Source organism: Mastomys coucha, unplaced genomic scaffold (genome assembly GCF_008632895.1).
Source record: "Mastomys coucha isolate ucsf_1 unplaced genomic scaffold, UCSF_Mcou_1 pScaffold15, whole genome shotgun sequence".
Taxonomy (NCBI): domain Eukaryota; kingdom Metazoa; phylum Chordata; class Mammalia; order Rodentia; family Muridae; genus Mastomys; species Mastomys coucha.
The window spans coordinates 16,806,580-16,826,222 of NW_022196897.1; the positions used below are offsets into that span (position 1 = coordinate 16,806,580).

The 19,643-nt window shown below is 49.5% G+C and overlaps 1 protein-coding gene across 1 annotated transcript in view; it reads right to left on the reverse strand.

The window, feature by feature from the left end:
• Cfap77 (cilia and flagella associated protein 77) overlaps positions 1 to 19,643 on the reverse strand; it is a 129,557-nt gene that overhangs the window by 24,624 nt on the left and 85,290 nt on the right. The window contains exons 4-5 of the mRNA XM_031369562.1: positions 12,004 to 12,109; positions 4,289 to 4,390 (exon numbers count right to left, since the gene is read on the reverse strand). Of these exons, the coding sequence (XP_031225422.1) occupies positions 4,289 to 4,390; positions 12,004 to 12,109 (208 nt within the window). The remainder of the gene's footprint in view (positions 1 to 4,288; positions 4,391 to 12,003; positions 12,110 to 19,643) is intronic.

A 19,643-nucleotide genomic window follows, 5' to 3' on the forward strand; every position in this document is an offset into this window, starting at 1 on the left:
TGATAATGGATGGATAATAGATAGATAGATGGATAGATGGATGATGATTGGTGGATGGATGGATGGATGGATGATAGATGGATGGATGATGATTAGGTAAATGGATGAATGATGGATAGATGGATGGATGATGATTGGGTAAATGGATGGATGATGGATAGATGGATGGATGATGATTGGTGGATGGATGATGGATGGATAGATGGATGATGGATAGATGTATGGATGATGGATGGATGGATGGATGGATGGATGGATGGATGGACAGTCACCTCCATCTTCAGCTTACTGTGAACCAGGAGCTCTGTTTAATTCTGCACAAATGTGCCCTGCCAGAGACCTTCATTAGCACATTTTACAGAAAAGGATGAGTCTTAGATAGGCAGAGTCATTGGACAGAGCAAGGCACCATCATCATTTGATTGCCTGATGCTGGAGGCTCTCTTGCTCCTCTATCCTCGTCTGAGGTCTCCAGGATACACTGCAGACAGAATAAGAGTCTCCATGCCACTGGAAGCAGAAAGGGTCAGCCTAGTGGCTCTTCCCTTAGGGGTGGGAGATGATGACTTCATGTCCCCCATATGAGTACCCAAAGAGTCTGAGTCATTCTTCTAGTAGTGTGGGGTCTTTTATTTCCAAGAGTTCTTGCTCTGCCTCCTACAAAGCTCCTTGGCCAGGTAAGAGGAAACCGCAGAGTCTCAGTCCAGAGTCCACAGGCCTGAGCCTACTTTCATTTTTGGATGTAGAGATCGAAGCTCCAAACTCCCAGCCTCTCAACTGGGTCCTCACATTATGGACATCCTGGGGGCCAGGCTCCAAATCAATTAATGGGCAACCTTCCATCCTGGTACTGCTGCTGCCTGCCAACTGCCAGACACAGAGACTAGAAAGAAGCCAGGCCCACTGGAGGCCCTGTCTGTGGGGCCCACTACAAGGAAGTGTCACTTGCCTTCCTTGGCCTCGGGCTCTCCCCAGACCCCTCATGGCTGGCTGATAAGGAGCAGAAAGCAGCCTGTCTGACACAGTGACCCAGCCCAGGGTGGACACCCCACCCTGCCTGCCGCTTTTCCATGTGAAAGGTGTTTAATTATTTCTGACAGAGTTCAGCCTCCACATCTGTTCTTGAGCAGGGAGGGTCTGTTTAGGTTATCCATCACCGTGACAGGCTCAACTTTTTTGGAAACACATTTTTCCCATCATAATGGGGCCAGGGTGGGGGCAGCAGATCAGCAGTGACATGCGACCCAGACAAAGACCCCCCTGGGGCTTCATGTACCATGAAACGACAGCAGCCTGACCTAGGCCAGGCATGCCTTCTGAGCACAGTCCCTGCTTGGTGGCAGGGATACGGCAGTGCTGGGGCATCTGTGTGAGGCTATCACTGTGTCTGTGAGAGGCTTTGAAAATCTTTGGTCACTCTGGGCCGGTTACCCATTCATTTATCCATTCATTTGTCCATTCACTGCAGTGTGACTCACCACCTCCTCTGTGCCAGGCACCCCGCTTAGCTCTGAGGGCACGGCTAGGGCCTGGTTCTTGTGGACTTACGCATTACTGAGGAGGATGAAAGACTGTCTAGCTCATCATCTGACTGCAAAGTTGCTAAGCCCTTCAAAGGGAAGCTCTGAGGCCTGAGGCGCCCCTTGGTGATGAGGAAGGACCTGATAGAGGTGCTTCAGAGACAGGAAGGAGTCTCAGGAACCCCAAGATTAAGGCAGCTCTATCCCCAGTATCCACGCTGGTGCACTGACACATACAAATTGTGCTTCCAACACTGAGTATGTGCTGCAGGCTCAGTTAAGATAATGGCAGCTCTCAGCTGGGCAGTGGTGGCGCACACCTTTAATCCCAGCACTTGGGAGGCAGAGGCAGGCGGATTTCTGAGTTCGAGGCCAGCCTGGTCTACAGAGCGAGTTCCAGGGCAGCTAGGGCTATACAGAGAAACCCTGTCTCAAAAAACCAAAATAATAATAATAATAATAATAATAATAATAATAATAATGATGATGATGATGATGATGATGGAGATGATAAAGATGATGATGATGACAGCTCTCAGAGGTCTGAGGCTCTCTAATATCTGATAGTGTGCCTGAGCATTCCTGCTCAAAGAACCTAGCACACAGGCTGCATTCCAGGGCCTGTGTAGTGGGTGATCCCAGGGGTGTCCTTGGTAGACACACAGGAGAGACTTGAGGCTTGGCCTTGCCTCTCTGCCTCTAGTGGTTAGTGTGTTACTAGCATGGGCAAGAAAGGTGCTAGGCAAGGCTCCAGGCTAGCCACTCCAGGGAGGCTGAAGAAGCGCTGGACCCTCTTCACCTGCAAGGCTGGGTTGGGATGTTTGTCCTAAGGATAAAATGATATTCTCTGCACCACATTAGCCACACATGATGCCTGCCACCAGAAAGAGTTGTCATTGCTGGGTGACTGCTTCTAACTACCTCAGAAGTCCTAATGGGTAGCAGAACTCCCCAGACCCTGAGGCAAACCCCCTTTCTTCCCAACAGAACCACTGACTCATTTCTACCCCCAAGCTTCTATCAGGGCCAGCTACTGTAAAAATAGAGGCCACCTGGAAGGCATCTTGTACCCATGGGAGCGGGGGTTGGGGGGGCCTGGTGCCTCTCTGGCAATGTCACTGAGATGCTTGCATGCCCTTGGTCACTGGCATAATAGAAAAGAGGGCCAAGGAGAAAATGAGATGGGAGGTGGGTAGGGGAGAGGACTCAGGAGAGATAGCGACCAACTGAAGGCAAGTAGAGAGATCTGTGTGGGACACAGAGAGATGGAGAAACCAGAGGGAGGTTTTGCTGTTGAGACTTCTCGCTGACAGGTGCTAAGAGGTGGCAGTGTGGCAATGACTTCCGCCACCTCCTGATCAGTGTTCAGTCATGTTCTTTCTGTGACATTTGCTGTGAGCCCAGCAGAGGCCTGGGCTGATGGGCAGCAGGGCACATGGTCACTGACATCTGTCGATGGAGGCCACTTGGGCAAGACACAAGAGGCCACATCTAGCGTTGCAGAGCCACTTTCCAGCGGAAGCTCAGCAGCTTGTTCAAGTGCATTAGGCTCAGGAAGGCAGCGGTCCTGTCACTGTCTAACTCACAGTTTCAGGCAGCACAGCCGGGCCGAGCCGGCTGCCTGGGAATATTGCTGGTGCAGCTGTCTTGATAGGGCCAGAGGTGTCCCTCATGACCTTCAAGAAAGACTCCTCCTGCCTGGGTTGGCTGCACAAGGCCTATGTAGCCTTTCTTGTCCTAGACCTCATTTCCAGCCTCCCCATTTCCCTTAGTCTGTAATGCTACCCTGACCCACCTCACATTGTCCTTGTCCTGCTAAAACTTGCTGATCATGACTCCCTGGGTGTTACAGGGCCACATGGTGAAAGGACAAGGTCCGCTCTAAAGCCAAAGCGCAGCCTGGCCCCTGTATCCCAACTCACCTTTATTCAGATGCCCCGCTTAGGGGGCGGAACTCAAGGTCATTTCCTGCCTCTGAACTGGTACCATCACTCAGGTAGATTAGCAGTGAGGGCACAAGCTTGTTCCCATTTGGGTGCATCTTCCCCATACAAGATACATTCGGACCCATCACTAGAGTGATACTCTCTACACAGACAGCCTCTGCTTCCAGGTAGCCAGTTATCTCAGCTCTGTGCTGAGATGACCTGAGATCTCCCAAGGCCCTGCCTCTTCCCAGCATTCTCCATGTTTCCTGTCTATAAAACAGGTCAATATAGTAGCTTGCCTATGGGTGCTTATCAAGAGCCTTAGCTGAGGACTGGTGGGGTGTCTCAGTGGACAGAGCGCTTACTACACAAGTATTAGGAGTTCAGATCCCCAGAAGCCATATGATGTGAGCTGCCACAGCCTGCCTCTGCAATCCCAGCATACCTATAGTGAGACTGGACATACAGACAGGAAAATGTCCAGAAGTTTGGGCCACCTAGCCTTCCGTATAAGAACAAACACAAGGGTCCACCTGAATTCGGGTAAAAGACAGGAGTGACACCCAAAGCTGTGTTCAGTGGACATCTGCACTCACACACGTACACACATGTGCCCTACCACCCCTCTCCAATCACATACTACACACATGTTTAAAAAATTAGAATCTCTGATGAGCGAAGTGGACTCAGAACCTGGATAGAGGGAAAGTCCCTAGATCTCATCTGCCACCTGCTGTTGGTTCCGAACGTCAGTTGTCAGAAGCCCCCAGAACTCTGACCCAGGTGAGCGTCAGCCAGCCCCAGCTTTGGTGCAGAAAGGTGGATGCAGGGGCCACTGACCTTCTTGAAGTGAGGCATGTGCCAGAGAGCATCCAGCTTCACAGGAGGCTTGTACTTCCTCAGCTGACTGCTCCTCGTCTCATACAGCTTCCCCAGGATCACCTGCAGGCCAGAAAGGCAGTGCTGAGATGCTCGCCCTGCCACCTGGAGGCTTTAGAATTGCCATGGAAACACACCCTCCGAACATGGCTGTGGAGTAGTTTCTAGACAGGGCTGAATATGATCACGTCTATCGCACAGCCTGGGATCCTGGACCAATGGAGAAAGAAAGAGAGGGAGCAGAGACATCATTCTCTCCCCCCGCTTCCTGATTGATACAATGTAGCTCCCACCCCTAGGCCTCCTCCACTGTGATGGACCTATCTTCAAACACTGAACCAAAAGAAGTCCCTCTTTCCTTAAGTTATTTTGTCATGCATGTCATAGCAACAATACAGCTAACACACCAGGGTGGTGACCATGGGGGCCCTGGGGTAGGGGCTGGGATTCTGGGCCGACAGTCTTGGGTGTCCCTTCCCTCCAGCCTCTGATCTTTCTTCTAGGCCACTTCACAGCACTGACCCCCTGGCCCTATCCCTGGGGTACAGTTCATGGTTGCTTTGGGTTCTGGCTGGCTTTGTGTATTGACACAAGCTGAAGTCATCAGACAGGAAGGAATCTCAGTTGAGGAAATGCCTCCATGAGATCCAACAGGAAAATATTTTCTCAATTAGTGATCAGCCCATTGTGGATGGTGCCATTCCTGGGCTGGTAGTCCTGGGTGTAGTCTTTAATTTAAGCTTGAAAGCCTTATTGGTTCTCATTCTAGCTCCCAAAAAATTGACACAAAGACCTATTAAGTTTATTAACAAGCTTTAAGCCTAGGTTGGGCAGGTTCTGAGCTATTCTGAACCTCTTAGCTATCTACTTCCCAGCCACATGGTCCTTTACCTTTAATCTGAGTCTCAGCCTGGCTCGGTCTGGTCCATGTCTGCTCTCTCATTGAAAATGCATGGCCTCTCTACCTTCTCTCTGCATGGTCCTTCTCTTACTTCTCTTCCTACCTGGGCCCTCTGGCTGAGACTGGAAGTCCAGCCTTCCTATTTCCTCTGCCCAGCCATAGGCTGATTAGCTCTTTAACCAATCAGAGATAATTGGGGACCATTCTATATACAACATTGATAATGGAAATGGTTCAATAACCATGCCAATGCTAACATCTGGACTGTAACCAGATCTCTGGGCACAAAAATCGGCAGCTGAATATACAGTGCAAAAGACCTACATCTACCACCTGGGTTCTATAAGAAGGCAGGCTGAGCAAGTCAGGGGAAGCAAGCTAGTAAGGAGCACCCCTCCGTGGCCTCTGCATCAGCTCCTGCCTCCAGGTTCCAACCCTGTGTGAGTTCCTGCCCTGACTTCCTCCAATAATGGGCTCTGATGTGGAAGTGTAAGCCAAATAAACCCTTTCCTCCCCAACTTGCTTTTTGTCATGGTGTTTCATTACAGCAATAGAACACTGACTAAGACACTTTGGTTTCTGGTTGGACCACAGAGCAGCAGCTGTGAGAGAGTCTCTACCTCTTACCCTAACACTAACATAGTTCCTGTGGTTCACAGGGAACCCTGGTGTCATTGTCCCTTGGTGCAGGTTCCTATGATGGCCTGCTCGGGAGGAAGGAGGAAAGGTGGTGGGCATCTATGAGGAGAGGGAACTTGAGCCTACCTAGAGCCTGAGAGGTCTCTCGTGGGCTTCAAAGGTGGGGAAGCCCATTTCTTCTGAACCTGACTTCAATCCCCACTAACAGGTACCAGCAGGTCCACAGCCAGTCTGGTAGTTCATGGTATCTGTCCAAGATTGAGGTATGTCCCTTCCAAACTCAGATGGCACCGCCCTAAGCCCCACGTGACCATGGAGCTGAGGCTCAAGCTGGTATACTTGAGGTTAAATGGAGTCAAGCGTGGTTTTCCATCCAACACAACTACAGTCCGTAGGACAGAGGGTGTGTGATCAGGGTTCTATACCCAATACGTGAGGACACAGTAGAGGGTGTCTGCCTGCAGCTGAGGAGTGAGACCTCAGCAGAAATCAGTTCTACAGGCACCTTGATCTTGGAGTTACAAATGTTGGAGCCATATCTGGAGTAGTGGGGTGGGTGGTGGAGAGGCACAGGTACCCAATGGGTTCCTACCCCTCTCCGAGGACCTCCTTAGCCTGCCCCCTTTGCTCCTTTACTGCCTTGCTTCCTACAGTCTTTGTTGTGACAGTCCCCTGGGGACAAGCCATGGGGTAGGCTAGGGGTTGAACCTTGGCAGGCCTACATGTGAATTCTACAGGTTTCTATAAATCTTGGTTTTTTTTTTTGTTGTTGTTGTTCTTTCCTTGTTTTTTGTTTTTGTTTTTGTTTTTCGAGACAGGGTTTCTCTGTATAGTCCTGGCTGCTCTTGAACTCACTCTGTAGACTAGGCTGGCCTCGAACTCAGAAATCTGCCTGCCTCTGCCTCCCAAGTGCTGGGATTAAAGGCGTGCACCACCACCACCCAGCTGGTTTCTATAAATCTTTTTTTTTTTTTTTTTTTTTTTGTCTTCAGACGAACCAGAAGAGGGTGCCTGATCTCATTACGGGTGGTTGTGAGCCACCATGTGGTTGCTGGGATCCGAACTCAGGGCCTTCGGAGGAGCAGTCAGTGCTCTTACCTGCTGAGCTATCTCGCCAGCCCCTCTATAAATCTTTTAGACACCATTTGTAGTATATAAGCCCAAGCTATAAAATGGCCTTCTCCCTGTTCCTAGAACTCTTCCAACTGGTTTAGGCCAAAAGTGCAGAACCGTAGGACCAGACCTAAAGTGACCTAGGTGTAAGCAAACATTTGTGAAAGCTAGAGAACTGGAGGGAGGAAAACAGCCTTTGTCTCTACATATTCCTACGGTAGGGCCATACTGCTAATGTAGTATGTCTACGAGTAACTTCTAAGCCCTTAGGCTGGATATTCACTCTGTCTTCTAGAACAAGGCTGAGATTTTAAGTCAGGGGAGAGAAAGGAGGCTAAGCTGGGCTTAGGGATGCAACAGACACAGCCTTGTGGCCTTTCTGATGCTGCATTTCCTTGACTAGAAAGGGTGTGCTGACCTGACAGCATGGTTCTTGTAGGAGCTGCTCATTCATGCTTTGAGCAGAGTAGCCAGCTCAGGGTCATTGCTCAGTAGATGGCAATTGTCACCAAGAACTTCATTAGGGATCAGTGCTGTCCAAGAGCTAGGGTTCCTCTCAGCAGCATGCAGGCTTGTGACAGAGACAGGCTTCCCCTGGGCTGTGGGTGATTTGGACTTGAAAAACAGTTATCTTTTCAAGCCTGGTAAGCTGTGCTTGGCTCAGACAAGGCTCAGCACCTAGTGGCTTCGCTGGTATATGCAAGACAACACAATACTTATAAAGACTTGAATCAGGATGCTAGGGAGGCTGCAGGGCAAATGTGAATTTGAATCCCATTACTCACATAAAAAGCTAGGTGTACGCTGGGCGGTGGTGGCGCTCGCCTTTAATCCCAGCACTTGGGAGGCAGAGGCAGGCGGATTTCTGAGTTCGAGGCCAGCCTGGTCTACAGAGTGAGCTCCAAGACAGCCAGGGCTATACAGAGAAACCCTGTCTCGAAAAAAAAAAAAAAACCAAAAAAAAAAAAAAAAACTAGGTGTAATCAGCTTTGGGGAGGCAGGCAGATCCTGGGTTTGCTGGGCAGACAGTCTATGAACCAGGGAGTTCCAGGTTCAGTGAGAGACTATCTCAAAAAGCAAGGGAAGGGTGACTGAGGAAGATACTCTGTGTTGACCTCCAGCCTCTACATGTGTGTCTGTATACCTGAATATGTGTGTATGTGTGCATGCATTTGCAAACACATAGGATGAGAAGAGAATTCTGAGGTTGGCTTGCTGCTTTTTGAATGTCTACTGTGTGTGCTAAGGCAGAGGACTCATGACATTATTCACCAAACATACTTGCCACGCACACTCGTCTACTCCAGTCACGTCCAAAATATCGGGGATAAAATCCTGATTAAGGATAAGAGGCAATAAGGATCCAAAAGGAGCTCTGTGCCTCCTGGATACTCAGACAGTCGCTGGTATCTCCTAACTCAGACGTGTTCCAGATCAGTCTTTCCAATCGTCAACACGGCCTCATAATTAGGCATAAAGTTACCCCAAGAAATGATTCATAAATGGCTAGATTGGGCATTGTTTCCTGGCCAATACAATGTTACCAACCTATCCTAGTTTAATACCAAGCTGTCCATAACTTGGAATTTCTCTCAAGGAATCTGCCTTGCCAGAGGTAGCAACAGAGGTCTAGCACATTCCTTAGGCTAATAGATAGTTCACAATAGTTAGAAATGTTTTGCATACTAGAGAGTAATGAAAGGCTTCCACTCAAAGACATTAGCTAGAAGTGTTAGGTCAGAACCCTAGTCATTGCCTCCAGCAAAACCATAGAATTAGTATAGGAATACCAAATTAGCCCCAGCAGGGAGGGGCACCATCTGCTCTTCTGCCCGCTTCACAACTGGATACGTGATCTTGGTCAGTAAGATCATTGACCTTGATGTGTCACCTGCCTACGTGACTCTTGTCATCTGCCCTGCTTGCTGTATGCTACATAAGCCTGCTTTTCACTTGGTGCAGAAGGACTTGGACTTGGACTCACATGCAGGACTAGCACTATGAACTCGCAGAAGGACTCACACTAGAACTTAGATGGGCTAGGACTCAGACTCATGCAATCTGCAGTCCCCAGGGCCCAGAGCACTTGGGACCAGGGGATACAGCACCAGTTCAGAAGAGATAGCTACTGCTTTAGACCCAGTATGTTTTAGATAGCCTCAGATGTACCTTAACTGCTGAGCTGTCAGATTTACCATCTCTCTTTTGCAATGACTGTAAAAGTCTGATGCCATTTTTAAGAAATACATTCGGATCCTGTACTTTCATGTGTCGTCTCTGCCATCATTTCTTCGCCTACGCCTTGTTGACCTGACTAGGACCCAAAGCAGCTGGCCTGCAGCACATACTACCTCAGCTTCTCGAAAGGACAGACCCAGGAAGCTCATCCAGCCCTCACATGCTGCTTCCCTTCATCCTTGAAGTGAGACCTGCATCCCAGGAAGGATGCTCTGCCTTCTGCCACAGGGCCCTGAGACCCTCTGAAGGGCTGCTTTCCTATAGGAGGAAAGGACCCCCGAGTCTCTGAAAATGCAGAGCACAGAGGAGAATCTGAACACATGTACCTATAAGAATCTCCATCTGACCATATTCTGTCTACTCCTCTTTCCCAGGATGGCCCACCACCTCCTCAAACCCAATATGAAAATATGCAGGACTATTTCTTTGGGTCTTCATTTTTTTGGAAAGATTCCCGAGTCAGGGGAATTCCTCATTTTAAATATTTTATCTGATCCTCATCCTCTCTCTCTCTCTCTCTCTCTCTCTCTCTCTCTCTCTCTCATTCTCTCATGCATGTGCATGTGCATGTGTGTGTGTGTGCATGCACTTAAGTGCCAACAGAGGCCAGAGTTGCTTTATTCCTCTGGAGCTGGAATACTGGGTCATTGTGAGCCAACAGACACAGTCCTCTGGAAAAGCAGTATGTGTCTTAGCTCCTGAGCCATCTCTCCAGCCCCTCTGTTCATCTCTTACAGGTCTCTACTATGAACCCAGTATAGGTATCTTCTGGTTCAACGTGGCTGTCTTCTTTAGTGGGAGGGGCAGAGTGGCTCTGAGCGGTGGGAACCAGCTGCTGATTAAAGTGGGAGACTTCCCTGTGGAGCTACAAAGCAGCTTGGAATAGTAATGCTCCCACTAAAATGCACTGTTACACAGAGTGTTGACTTATTAACAGACTAACCAGGGGCCACTTTAAAAACATTTTGATGCTGGCCTCTCTGAGGAACACTAAACCATGTGGAGACACTTATCCTAAAGGCTACACAATCCCACCTGCAAAGGCTCCCCTGAACCCAATACATCCCTAGAACCATTTTGCTGATCTTCTAGTATTCAAGTAATCACCAATCGAGCACTTGGGCCAGACACATCTGGTCAGAAACCATTGGAGAGTCATCTCATCTCCCTGTCTTTTCTCTTTGTGGGTGTGCACTTGTGTGTTTGGGGTGATGCACATGCCTGTGGATGTCAGAGGCTGACATCTGGGGCCTTCCTCAATCACTCTTCACTTATATCTTTTAGAGAGTCTCTCACTGAACCTAGAGCTTGCCTGTTAAATCCTGGGAAGTCTTGTCCCCCTCCCCTGTCCTCACCACTGGGCACCCAGCTTTTAACCAGGGTGCTAGGAATCCAAACTCAGGTCCTGGTGCTTTCCTGGTAGGCATTGTACTAACTGAGCCATCTCCCCCATCTCTGCCCTTCATTCCTCTGAATCTCAGTTTTTCCATAAAGTGAAGCAATCTAAGATCCTAACTGGAGATGCTGACCTGTCGTTAAAACTCCCAGAAGCCCGAGTGCAGGCTGAGCAAGCTTGGGTGTTTTCTGTGATTGTTGCAAGATCAGAGATCTGTGTGTTAGACTTGTTTTGGTTTGTTCTGCTTTCCCAGAGGATCTTTCCCACAGCCCAGGCTGGTCTCAAGCTTGCTATGGCAGGTAAGGCTGACCTTGAACTCCTGATCGTTCTGACTCCACCCCCAGGTGCAGGCATGGTGAGTGCATGGTCCCATACCTGGCTTGCTGTTTCTACTCCCAGTGAAATCTAAAAAGCACAGGTTCTGACACGGCCGTCACAGGTCTGGATCAATTGAGGAGGCACCATGGAGAATCTCAAAGTCTCAAGTTTGAAATATTTTAAGGGAAGAGCCTCTGAGTGCTTTAAAATGTGCAGGACAGCATAAAGAAAAGCTGGGGGTATTTTTCTGGTAAAAAAAATTTCACCAAAGTGACTTCATGCCATTGCTAAGGATACATATCAGTGGCAGCTGGGAGAGTTTGGGCTCACTACCCTGGCTTCTCCTTACAGCTCTCCCTGCCCAGGATGTAGGATAAGGACGTTGCCTCTTGCAACCCCAGTATGAGAAGCTGTGTTACTCATGAGAAGGTTACTCAGTACTTAGTAACAAAATACTTTCCTACTGTTTAAAAAGAAGTTTGCTGGATAGTGGTGGCACATACCTTTAATTCCAGCACTTGGGAGGCAGAGACAGGCAGATTTCTGAGTTCAAGGCCATCCTGGTCTACAAAGTGAGTTCCAGTACAGCCTGGGCAATACAGAGAAACCCTGTCTTGAGAAACCAAAACAAACAAACAAACAAACAAACAAAACAACAACAACAACAAAAAAACCACATTCTTTAACACACCCCTGTAGAAACGGTTTTCTACTTTGTCACACCAGCCAGTGTGGGGCACACACCTGTCTAGGCTGGTGGCAGTGAGGCCTAGTTTCCTCTGTAGCAAGTCAGACAGAAGTTCAGGGAATGGTCTCCATGTAAGAGTCAAAGTGACTAGGTCCTAATCCCAGCTCAGAGGTGACAGAGCCTGCTGACTGATGTCAGCCATATTTTACACAGTCTAGGATCAGTTACGAGCTGAACCAGAGCACCAATGAGACTGCTCTAGATTTGAATTTTGATACAGCAAGATGTGACTCGGCCCCTGCTCCTGCCCCAACCGCATACCCTGATGCTAACTCCTCTCTTCCTCCCCAAGCTTCAGCCCCTCAGAAGTGAGGCACAGCTACCTTCTGTTTCTTCTCCATTTTGATGGCTTGCTGAGTGGCCTTCTGTTCCTGTACCCACAGCTGCTGGTACCGATGTTGTAACAGGTCAAAGAACGGTGTGGACGCCCTGGGGGGAGAAGGGCACACAGAGCTTGGGGCCTGGGTAAGACCAGAGCACCCACCTACAGAACAAGACACCTCCCTCTCCATGGGCCTCACCATCAGCAGACCAAAACACCCTCCACAGGGGCCAGGAAAGGGTCCCTGGAGCACCTGGAAACCCCAGAGAATCAGATCCCGTACATAAAGTGCTCTGCAAACATGGGGAGCCTCCATGGGATTTCTTTTGAGGGAGCAAAGATTCTGTCCTTCAACTGATGCTGGATAGAGTTCATAGGTTCTTCAGCTATGCCTCTCAAAGATCCAGGGCTCTGCCCTCCGTCTGCTGAGGCTAGTCCTGGAAAAGGCTTCCACCCTCAGAGTCTAACTTCCCTGGCGAATGCTCACAAACTTCCTTTACAGCCTTGGTGTCTCATTGTCCTGGTCCACCTCAGCAAGAACGCTGCCCAGTTAGATGAGCAATAAGTTGCCACCCTTGGGGATCTCTTTTCATTCAGATTCTGTCCTGCCCTGGAGAATTGGCTGTACATTTGTCAGTCCCACTGGCCTGGTGGGACTGACCTCAGCATCACACCAGGACCCAGCTCTTTCCTGAAGTTGCACTAGATGTCTTCCTGCTTGCAGTGTGGGAACCTGAGCCTGTGCTTAGCACTCTGCAGGTACAATCCTTCATCATATTAGTGAGGAGGAGGAGAGATGGTCCCAGAGTAGCGTCGGGTAGCACTCTGGTTAACATCACTTGAGTCACAGGGCTCAAAGCTAATGCAGATCTAAGTCCTTCTAAGAAAGCAAAGCAAAACAAAAACAAGACAAAACAAAATGCTCCTAGGTTGGGACTGAGCTCTAAACAGATTGAACGACAGGTGTACAAATGGACAGGGGCCATGTACAAAGGAGAACTCTGATATTCATGAGCAGGAGCTGTTCGGGAGACAGGCCAGTTGCTGGTACCAACTCATAGCCAGGACTCCAGGTTGAGAATGAACTCTAAACAGCTTGTAAGACCAAGTGTGCACACTCACCAGTGAGGAAGCCATCCTATTGCCTACAGACAGAAAGCCAACCCACTGCCTACAGTCACAAGGCATACCACTGTGTCAAACTTGCAGAAAATAAAGCTTTACACTCTCATAACTCTAGTACTTGGGAAGTGGAGGCAGGAGAATCACAAGTTCAAGGTGATCTTGGCTATGTGAGTTTAAAGCCTACATGATTTCATGAATCCCTACCTTAACTACCTACCCTCCAAGAGTTTCTCAGTGAGGGGGACTGCCTGGAGCACACACTGAGATAACAGGGGCTAGAGAGACGGCTCAGCAAGTTAGAGCACTGGTTGCTCTTGCAGAGGAGCCAGGTTCTTTTCCCAGCACTCATGGAAGTTCACAACTATCTGAAACTCCAGTCCCAGGAGACTGGATGTCCTGGCTTTTGAGGGCACTAGGCATCAATTTAGTACATAGCCATACATGCAGGAGAAGTACCCAACACATAAATTAAAAATTAAATATACAATAATAATAATAACAATAATAATAATAAACTAGAATAATAATGACCATTTTAACTTTGCTAGCAATGGACTGTTCCAGAAGTCATGCACTTGGAGGGGTGCAGCATCTTCTGCCACATGTGTTTGGGGAAGGTCCAGGCGACCAGCCCTCCAGACCAGTGCTATCCAGTAGAGACACCCTCCAGCCATATAGAATGCAAGCTAGAATCTCTTGGGACCACTGGTACTAGGAGAGGTGACACCTCAGGGTCGGACTGCTGGCCTCCACAGCTTCGAGAACCTGAGTTTGTGTTGTTCACTGCTCTCCCATCTTCATTCCTAACCTCCCTCACCCCTATTTGTGGCAACTTGTTAAGGAAGCCCCAAGATGCTCTGGGAAATGAAGTGAGAAAGTCAGAGCCAGAAACACTACACACTAATTTAGGGGTTCTCTCAGTCCTGAGACTCACACCCCCGAGGTCCCAGGAAACTATGACAGCCACCTCGCAGCTGTATACTGACACCTGTTTGGTCAGTCATAGCACTAATAGTTTTCTAAAGCAGCCAGGAAGGGTGGGTATGAGCAGCAACTCAACCTCGGACCTTACTGCCCAGACCAGAGGACGAGTAGGTAGACCCCAGAGGAGAAGCAAGCCCCCTAACAGTCCAGCAAGGTCCAGAGGCTGCAAACCTCTACTCCTGGATTTGATTGATCTTGGTCTGAATGGCAGCCCTAAAGTCTGAAATCATTGCCAATGCTTAGAAATATGGGTGTTTGTACTAGGTTGGCGCTCAGTCTGTAATGTGCTTGCTGTGCAAGCCTGAGGCCCTGACTCAAATCTCCAGAATCTAGGAAAAAACAGTCCTGTGTGGTGATAGGCGCTGGTAGTTCTAGCACTGGGGCAGGGAAGACCAGCAGATCCATGGGGCTCACTGGGCAGACTTGGCAAGCACTAGGCCAATGGGAGAGCCTGTCTCAAAAACAAGAAAGACACTACAGTTGACCTCTAATACCCACAGTTGACCCCTGACTTCTGCATGCATGTACACACACACACACGTCCCTATGCACAATCAGGCCAGCCAGCATTTCAAAACAATTATAGTGGAAGTGTGGAAGTTCTGACCTCATAGGCCAGCTTTCCCGGCTGGTGCCTTTGGCTGGCACTGAGTCCCGGCTGCCCATTAGTACCAGTTCTCAGCTTTCCCTGCTGTCCTGGCACTAGTAAGCTGTAATCCCTGACAGGCCCCTTCGATGAGTAAGATGGTGTGGCCCCAGAGACAACCAGAGTTAGCTGGGATCCTAAGCATCCACCCCTCCCCCCCAGCCTACTGCACCTTGGCACGAGAGGACCTGGGGAATCTGCTAGGCTGGATTCTATTTGAGCAGAGGTCCAAGGCTTTGATTCTCATAGACAGACACTGGCTCTTTGTTCCTGCCTCCTGTACCCCTGTGGCGACTTTTATTACTTAATTATTACACGCCCCATGCCTCTGAGCAACCTAATTTATAGCTGTGTTTCTAATGACACTGTGTGCGTAATCTGGAAATATCTACCCCAAGAGGCTGCTCCCAGAGAACAGCCATCTCCCCAGCACCCCACTGTATCCATCACTTCACGCCAGCTCTTTAGCCCTCCCTGAGTCTGGCTGACCCACTCCGAGTCCTGCTCTGGGCAGCCCAGCAATTCTTATTCTCTGGGAAGAAGCAGTGGAGGCTGAACCAGGGGGAACCTATGACGCCGTGAGTTATGACAGGCAACCCTGGCCTAGGTCCTCCATGGCCACCCACAAGCTGGCTAGTTTCTGTTCTGGCTCATTAACGTGGATAAACAGGTACAGAGGCTGGCCTGGTGTGGAGAGAACTCAGGCCATAAATTGGATGTCATCGCTCCTGCACCGACTCCCGTTTCTGTGCTAAACCTGGACTCGAAGCTGTGGTTCCCCTGGCTCAGCTCCCTCTTCAACTCCTGGCACTGACTCTACCCTGTATGGCTTTCCTTAGACTTCCAGCCCTTTCTTCCTGGCTAGAATTCTTCTCCTTGCCAGCACACTCCCATACGCAGTCTCTCCTTTGCATATCGGCTTAACTATGAGGTTGCCTCTTCCAAGGGTTGGGTCCCAGCTACCCTGCCCTAAACAGCCTGGCTAGGCGTCCTTCCACCTGGGTATGAGCCCACAAAGAACCTTAACCATTGATCGGCAGCCAGTGCCAGAGGGCAGAAACAATTCTGTGCCTGCTGGGGGCTGACCGGGCTCCACCCTTGGATAGGGATGTGGAAGTATAGCTCTGCCAGTAATGAAGAACTGAGTTCAGTGCCTTAGGACCCATTGTCCTAAGGGCAGTGGTGGTGCACACTTTTAATTCCAGCAACAGGGAGGTGGACATAGGTCTGAGCTGATGGTCAGCCAGCTAGATGAATCAGCAAGCTTTGGGCCAGTGAGAGACCCTGTCTCAGAAGAGAAGGTGGATAATACCAGAGGAGTGTTGGCTGAGGCCAATCTGTCTTCCACACACAGGTGCACACATGTACCTGCAGATATGCACGTGCACACAAGTACACCCCTGCACACATACACAGATGTACCCATGCATGAACATGTGTACCTGTGCCCTCATGTGTGCGCTAGCACACACATGCACACGTATACATGAAAATGGAGCAGGAAGAACTGGGGGGTCAGGGGGAATGAGAAAGGAAAGGGAACGGAAATCTTAAGCAAATTCTTGGTAGATATTCCTTCTTCAGTTTGCACAGTACAAATTAGGTTGTGTGAGCATTACAGTAAGTTGTGGGATTAAACTGGTGGAATTCGCCTTCAGGGAGGATGGCCACCTTCCTCACGAGTGGAGTGGTGCCCAACACGGAGCCTCTTAGAGCAACTAACAAAACAAACCCAAGTCCTTCCACATAAGTCTCTCCCTTCAGGTGGATATCAGTTCAAACAGAAAACAAACACTGCGGAATGCACAAGAGAAAACCTTTGAGATTTAGAGCTAGGAAAGATAATTTATTCATTTAGGATTTTGAGACGGGGTCTCATGTAGACGGGCTATCCTCAGACTCATTCTATAGCTGAGGACGACTTTGAACACCTGGTTCTCTGGCCTCCATCTCTCAGGTACCCAGCATGCCTGTAAAGGGGTGGGAGCACTCTTTGAGCAAAGCTAAACCCCAGGGCCTCGTGCACGCTGGACAAGCACTCCTGTATCCCAGCCTCCCTGGCTCATGAGGGAGGTGTAGACCAGGTTGGTCTTGAACTCAGAAATCCACCTGCCTCTGCCTCCCAAGTGCTGGGATTAAAGGGATGCACCACCACTGCCCGGCTTGGAGCTGGTTTCTTGCTATGACCCACTTACTTGTTTTTTGTTTTGTTTAGTTCAGCTTTTTATTTCTCTTTCTGACTCCAACATGAATGATTTTGCCACAGGCTGAGGCCCCTTCAGTAACAATTACAGCTGCCCTTCCTGTACCTCTCTTTTGAGGAGCGAGAGGGGTTCACACAGAAAAGCTTAATTATTTATCCTCACTAAATGGGCACAGGAAAGGGTGTGATTGGGGCAGCAGAGGCCCAGAGAGGTTAAATGGCTTGCCCAAGGTCACACAGCACACATGAGTGTTGAAGCTTGGACTCCCAGCTTTCCAGCTACAGATGCCATAGCCCAATAAATTCTAATCAGCAATCACTGGAGGCCAAGTGCAGGGAGTCTGGCTCCTTCCACAGAAGACCCCAGGCTTTCCAGGCATTGTTTCCATCAGCAGACACCCTGTCTCTGGGGCCCTGCCCACCCCACACAGAAGCTGAGGTTTTAGGGGAGACTGACAGCTGTTCCAAGCTGACCCCTGTGGCTTCCTGTTGTCCGCAGGATGGACCACTCCATTTCCTAAGGAGTCTCTGGCCACATCTCAGTTTTCCTGATCCCCCAAGGGCTCCCTGAATGTCCTCTGCTTCCTTCTCCCTGGATTCTCCTTTCCTTTGCCAGGCATCCCCAGCCCCAGGCTACCCTGGGCTACCAAGGGCTGCACAGGGTAGCTTGAGACCGTTCACAATGCCAGGTTTAGTTTCCACATTTCCAATCTGCTCTAATCAATGTTCCCACGTCATTCTCTGGGAATCTCCAGGCTGGAGTTGGAATTGTACTCTGTCCAAGGCTATCAAACTTGCAGCCCAAGATAGCGATAAGTTGGCCCAACACAAAATCCTAAACTTACTTAAAATATGAGGGACTCATACAGCCCAGGATGGCCTTCAAAGTCACTATGTAGCCAAGAAAGGCCTTGAACTTCTGATCCTCCTGCCTCAGCTTCCCAAATGCTGGGATTGCACCAGACATGCCTGGCTTATGCATGGCTGGGGATTGAACCCATGGTCTTTGCATGCTAGGCCAGCTTTCTATCATCCTGAGCCCCTTTATTAGTTTTTTTGAGGTGTATGGGTGATTTTTTTGTTATTGTTGTAACTGGGTTTTTGCAATTGGTTCTCCAAATGTGAAGGCTGTAGGTGGACAGCCCTGGGTTCAGATAATTCATCCAATGTCTGTAAGAAGACATGCCAAATGTTGGGTTTCCTCTGATAAGTGCCAACTATCCCTGGAGGCTTTGGGGTACACTTGAGGACAACACCCCCTGCTCCTCTGCACAGCTCAGGAAGAGACTGTGGGAGAGGTGAGCCTGTTCTCTCTGAACCCTGCTAACAGCCCTGCAACAGCCCTGGCATCCTTAGAAAGGGTACAGGGACTCGGGGCAAGTATTAATGTGTCTGACTTGTGAAATCCTCATGAAAGAGCAGAATCTGAGGTCTCCCTACCCCTGGAGGCTGGCCATGCCTTCTTGAACCAGGTGACTAGAGCCAAGGACACCAGTGGCAGTCATCCATGTCTGATCTTGAAAACCATGCCCAAAAGCCATGTGGGTGGTCTATGCAAATCTGTGCCTCTGGGGGAGGCTGGAAGTCCCAATTTTAGGGGCTGAGACTTTGGGGATGGCAGAGGAGGTGGGCACGACAGTCCTAGGGATAGTGAGGTCTGTTTGGTTACCCAGATATTTGAGGCTCTTGAGTACAAGGAGCCGTCAGGGCGTTCAGAGAGTGGGAACATGCTCTGTCTTCACTGGATATCAAGGCTTACACACGTACTGATCCACACTGGGCGCCTGCACCGAGCCCACTGATTCCCCTGCCTCTGAGGCCAGGCCTGTGGCTTCTCACACAGCATCTGTTGTGATGGCCGAGCCACCGCTCAGAGCTCTGACAAATCCTTGGCTGTAACCTGGAAGGAACCTTCAGAGAAGTCCCTCCTGGCCCCAATGCTCCTGTCTCAGCCACACCATGTCACAATTAAGTCGAATGGTGCAAAAAGTCAAGAATAAACGAAATGAAAATCAGCCCAGGCTGCAGGCGGGCCCTGAGAAGGTTCAGATTCGTTCCATCAAATCTACCCTCAAAGCTTTGCAATTGATACCCCAGACCAAGGCTTGATCTCCAATGAAGGCTCGGGGTGAGCTCACAAGGGAGATGGAGGGGATCATTTGCAAACGTTAGGTTGACATGGGTGCAGCGTGGTGCGGGGTGGGCACAAATGAAGGCTGACAGCTCTGATTTGCCCGCCACCTCCGTGCAAGAGCTCTGTGGATCAGAGAGGCCCTCTCATAGAAACTCATCTTCATCCGAGAGGCTCATTAAAACTTTGCTGAGCCCAGAACTTGGCGGGAGCCAGGAAAGTGAAGGCGCCTTCTGAGGGACTTTAGGTACACATGTGTTGAAAGGTGTTTAAGAAGGAGATTCGGGTCTGACAAACTGGATTCAGTGCAGCGCTCCGTTCACAGCGGGCTAAAATAATTGGTCATCAGTGACTACTAATTCCGTTTAGTAGCCAGAGGCGATTTTTTTCTTCCTAGAAAATCAATGACAGCACGGAGGTCTGTTCAATGTGATTCCACTCCAGACGGGCCCTTCTTTCACGCTTGACGCCTCTTCCAGTGGAGACAGCTATTTTGTTAAAATAAAATTAAAATCCGTCCCTAATACACCAGCAGCTTGCTGCTCCTGGGAA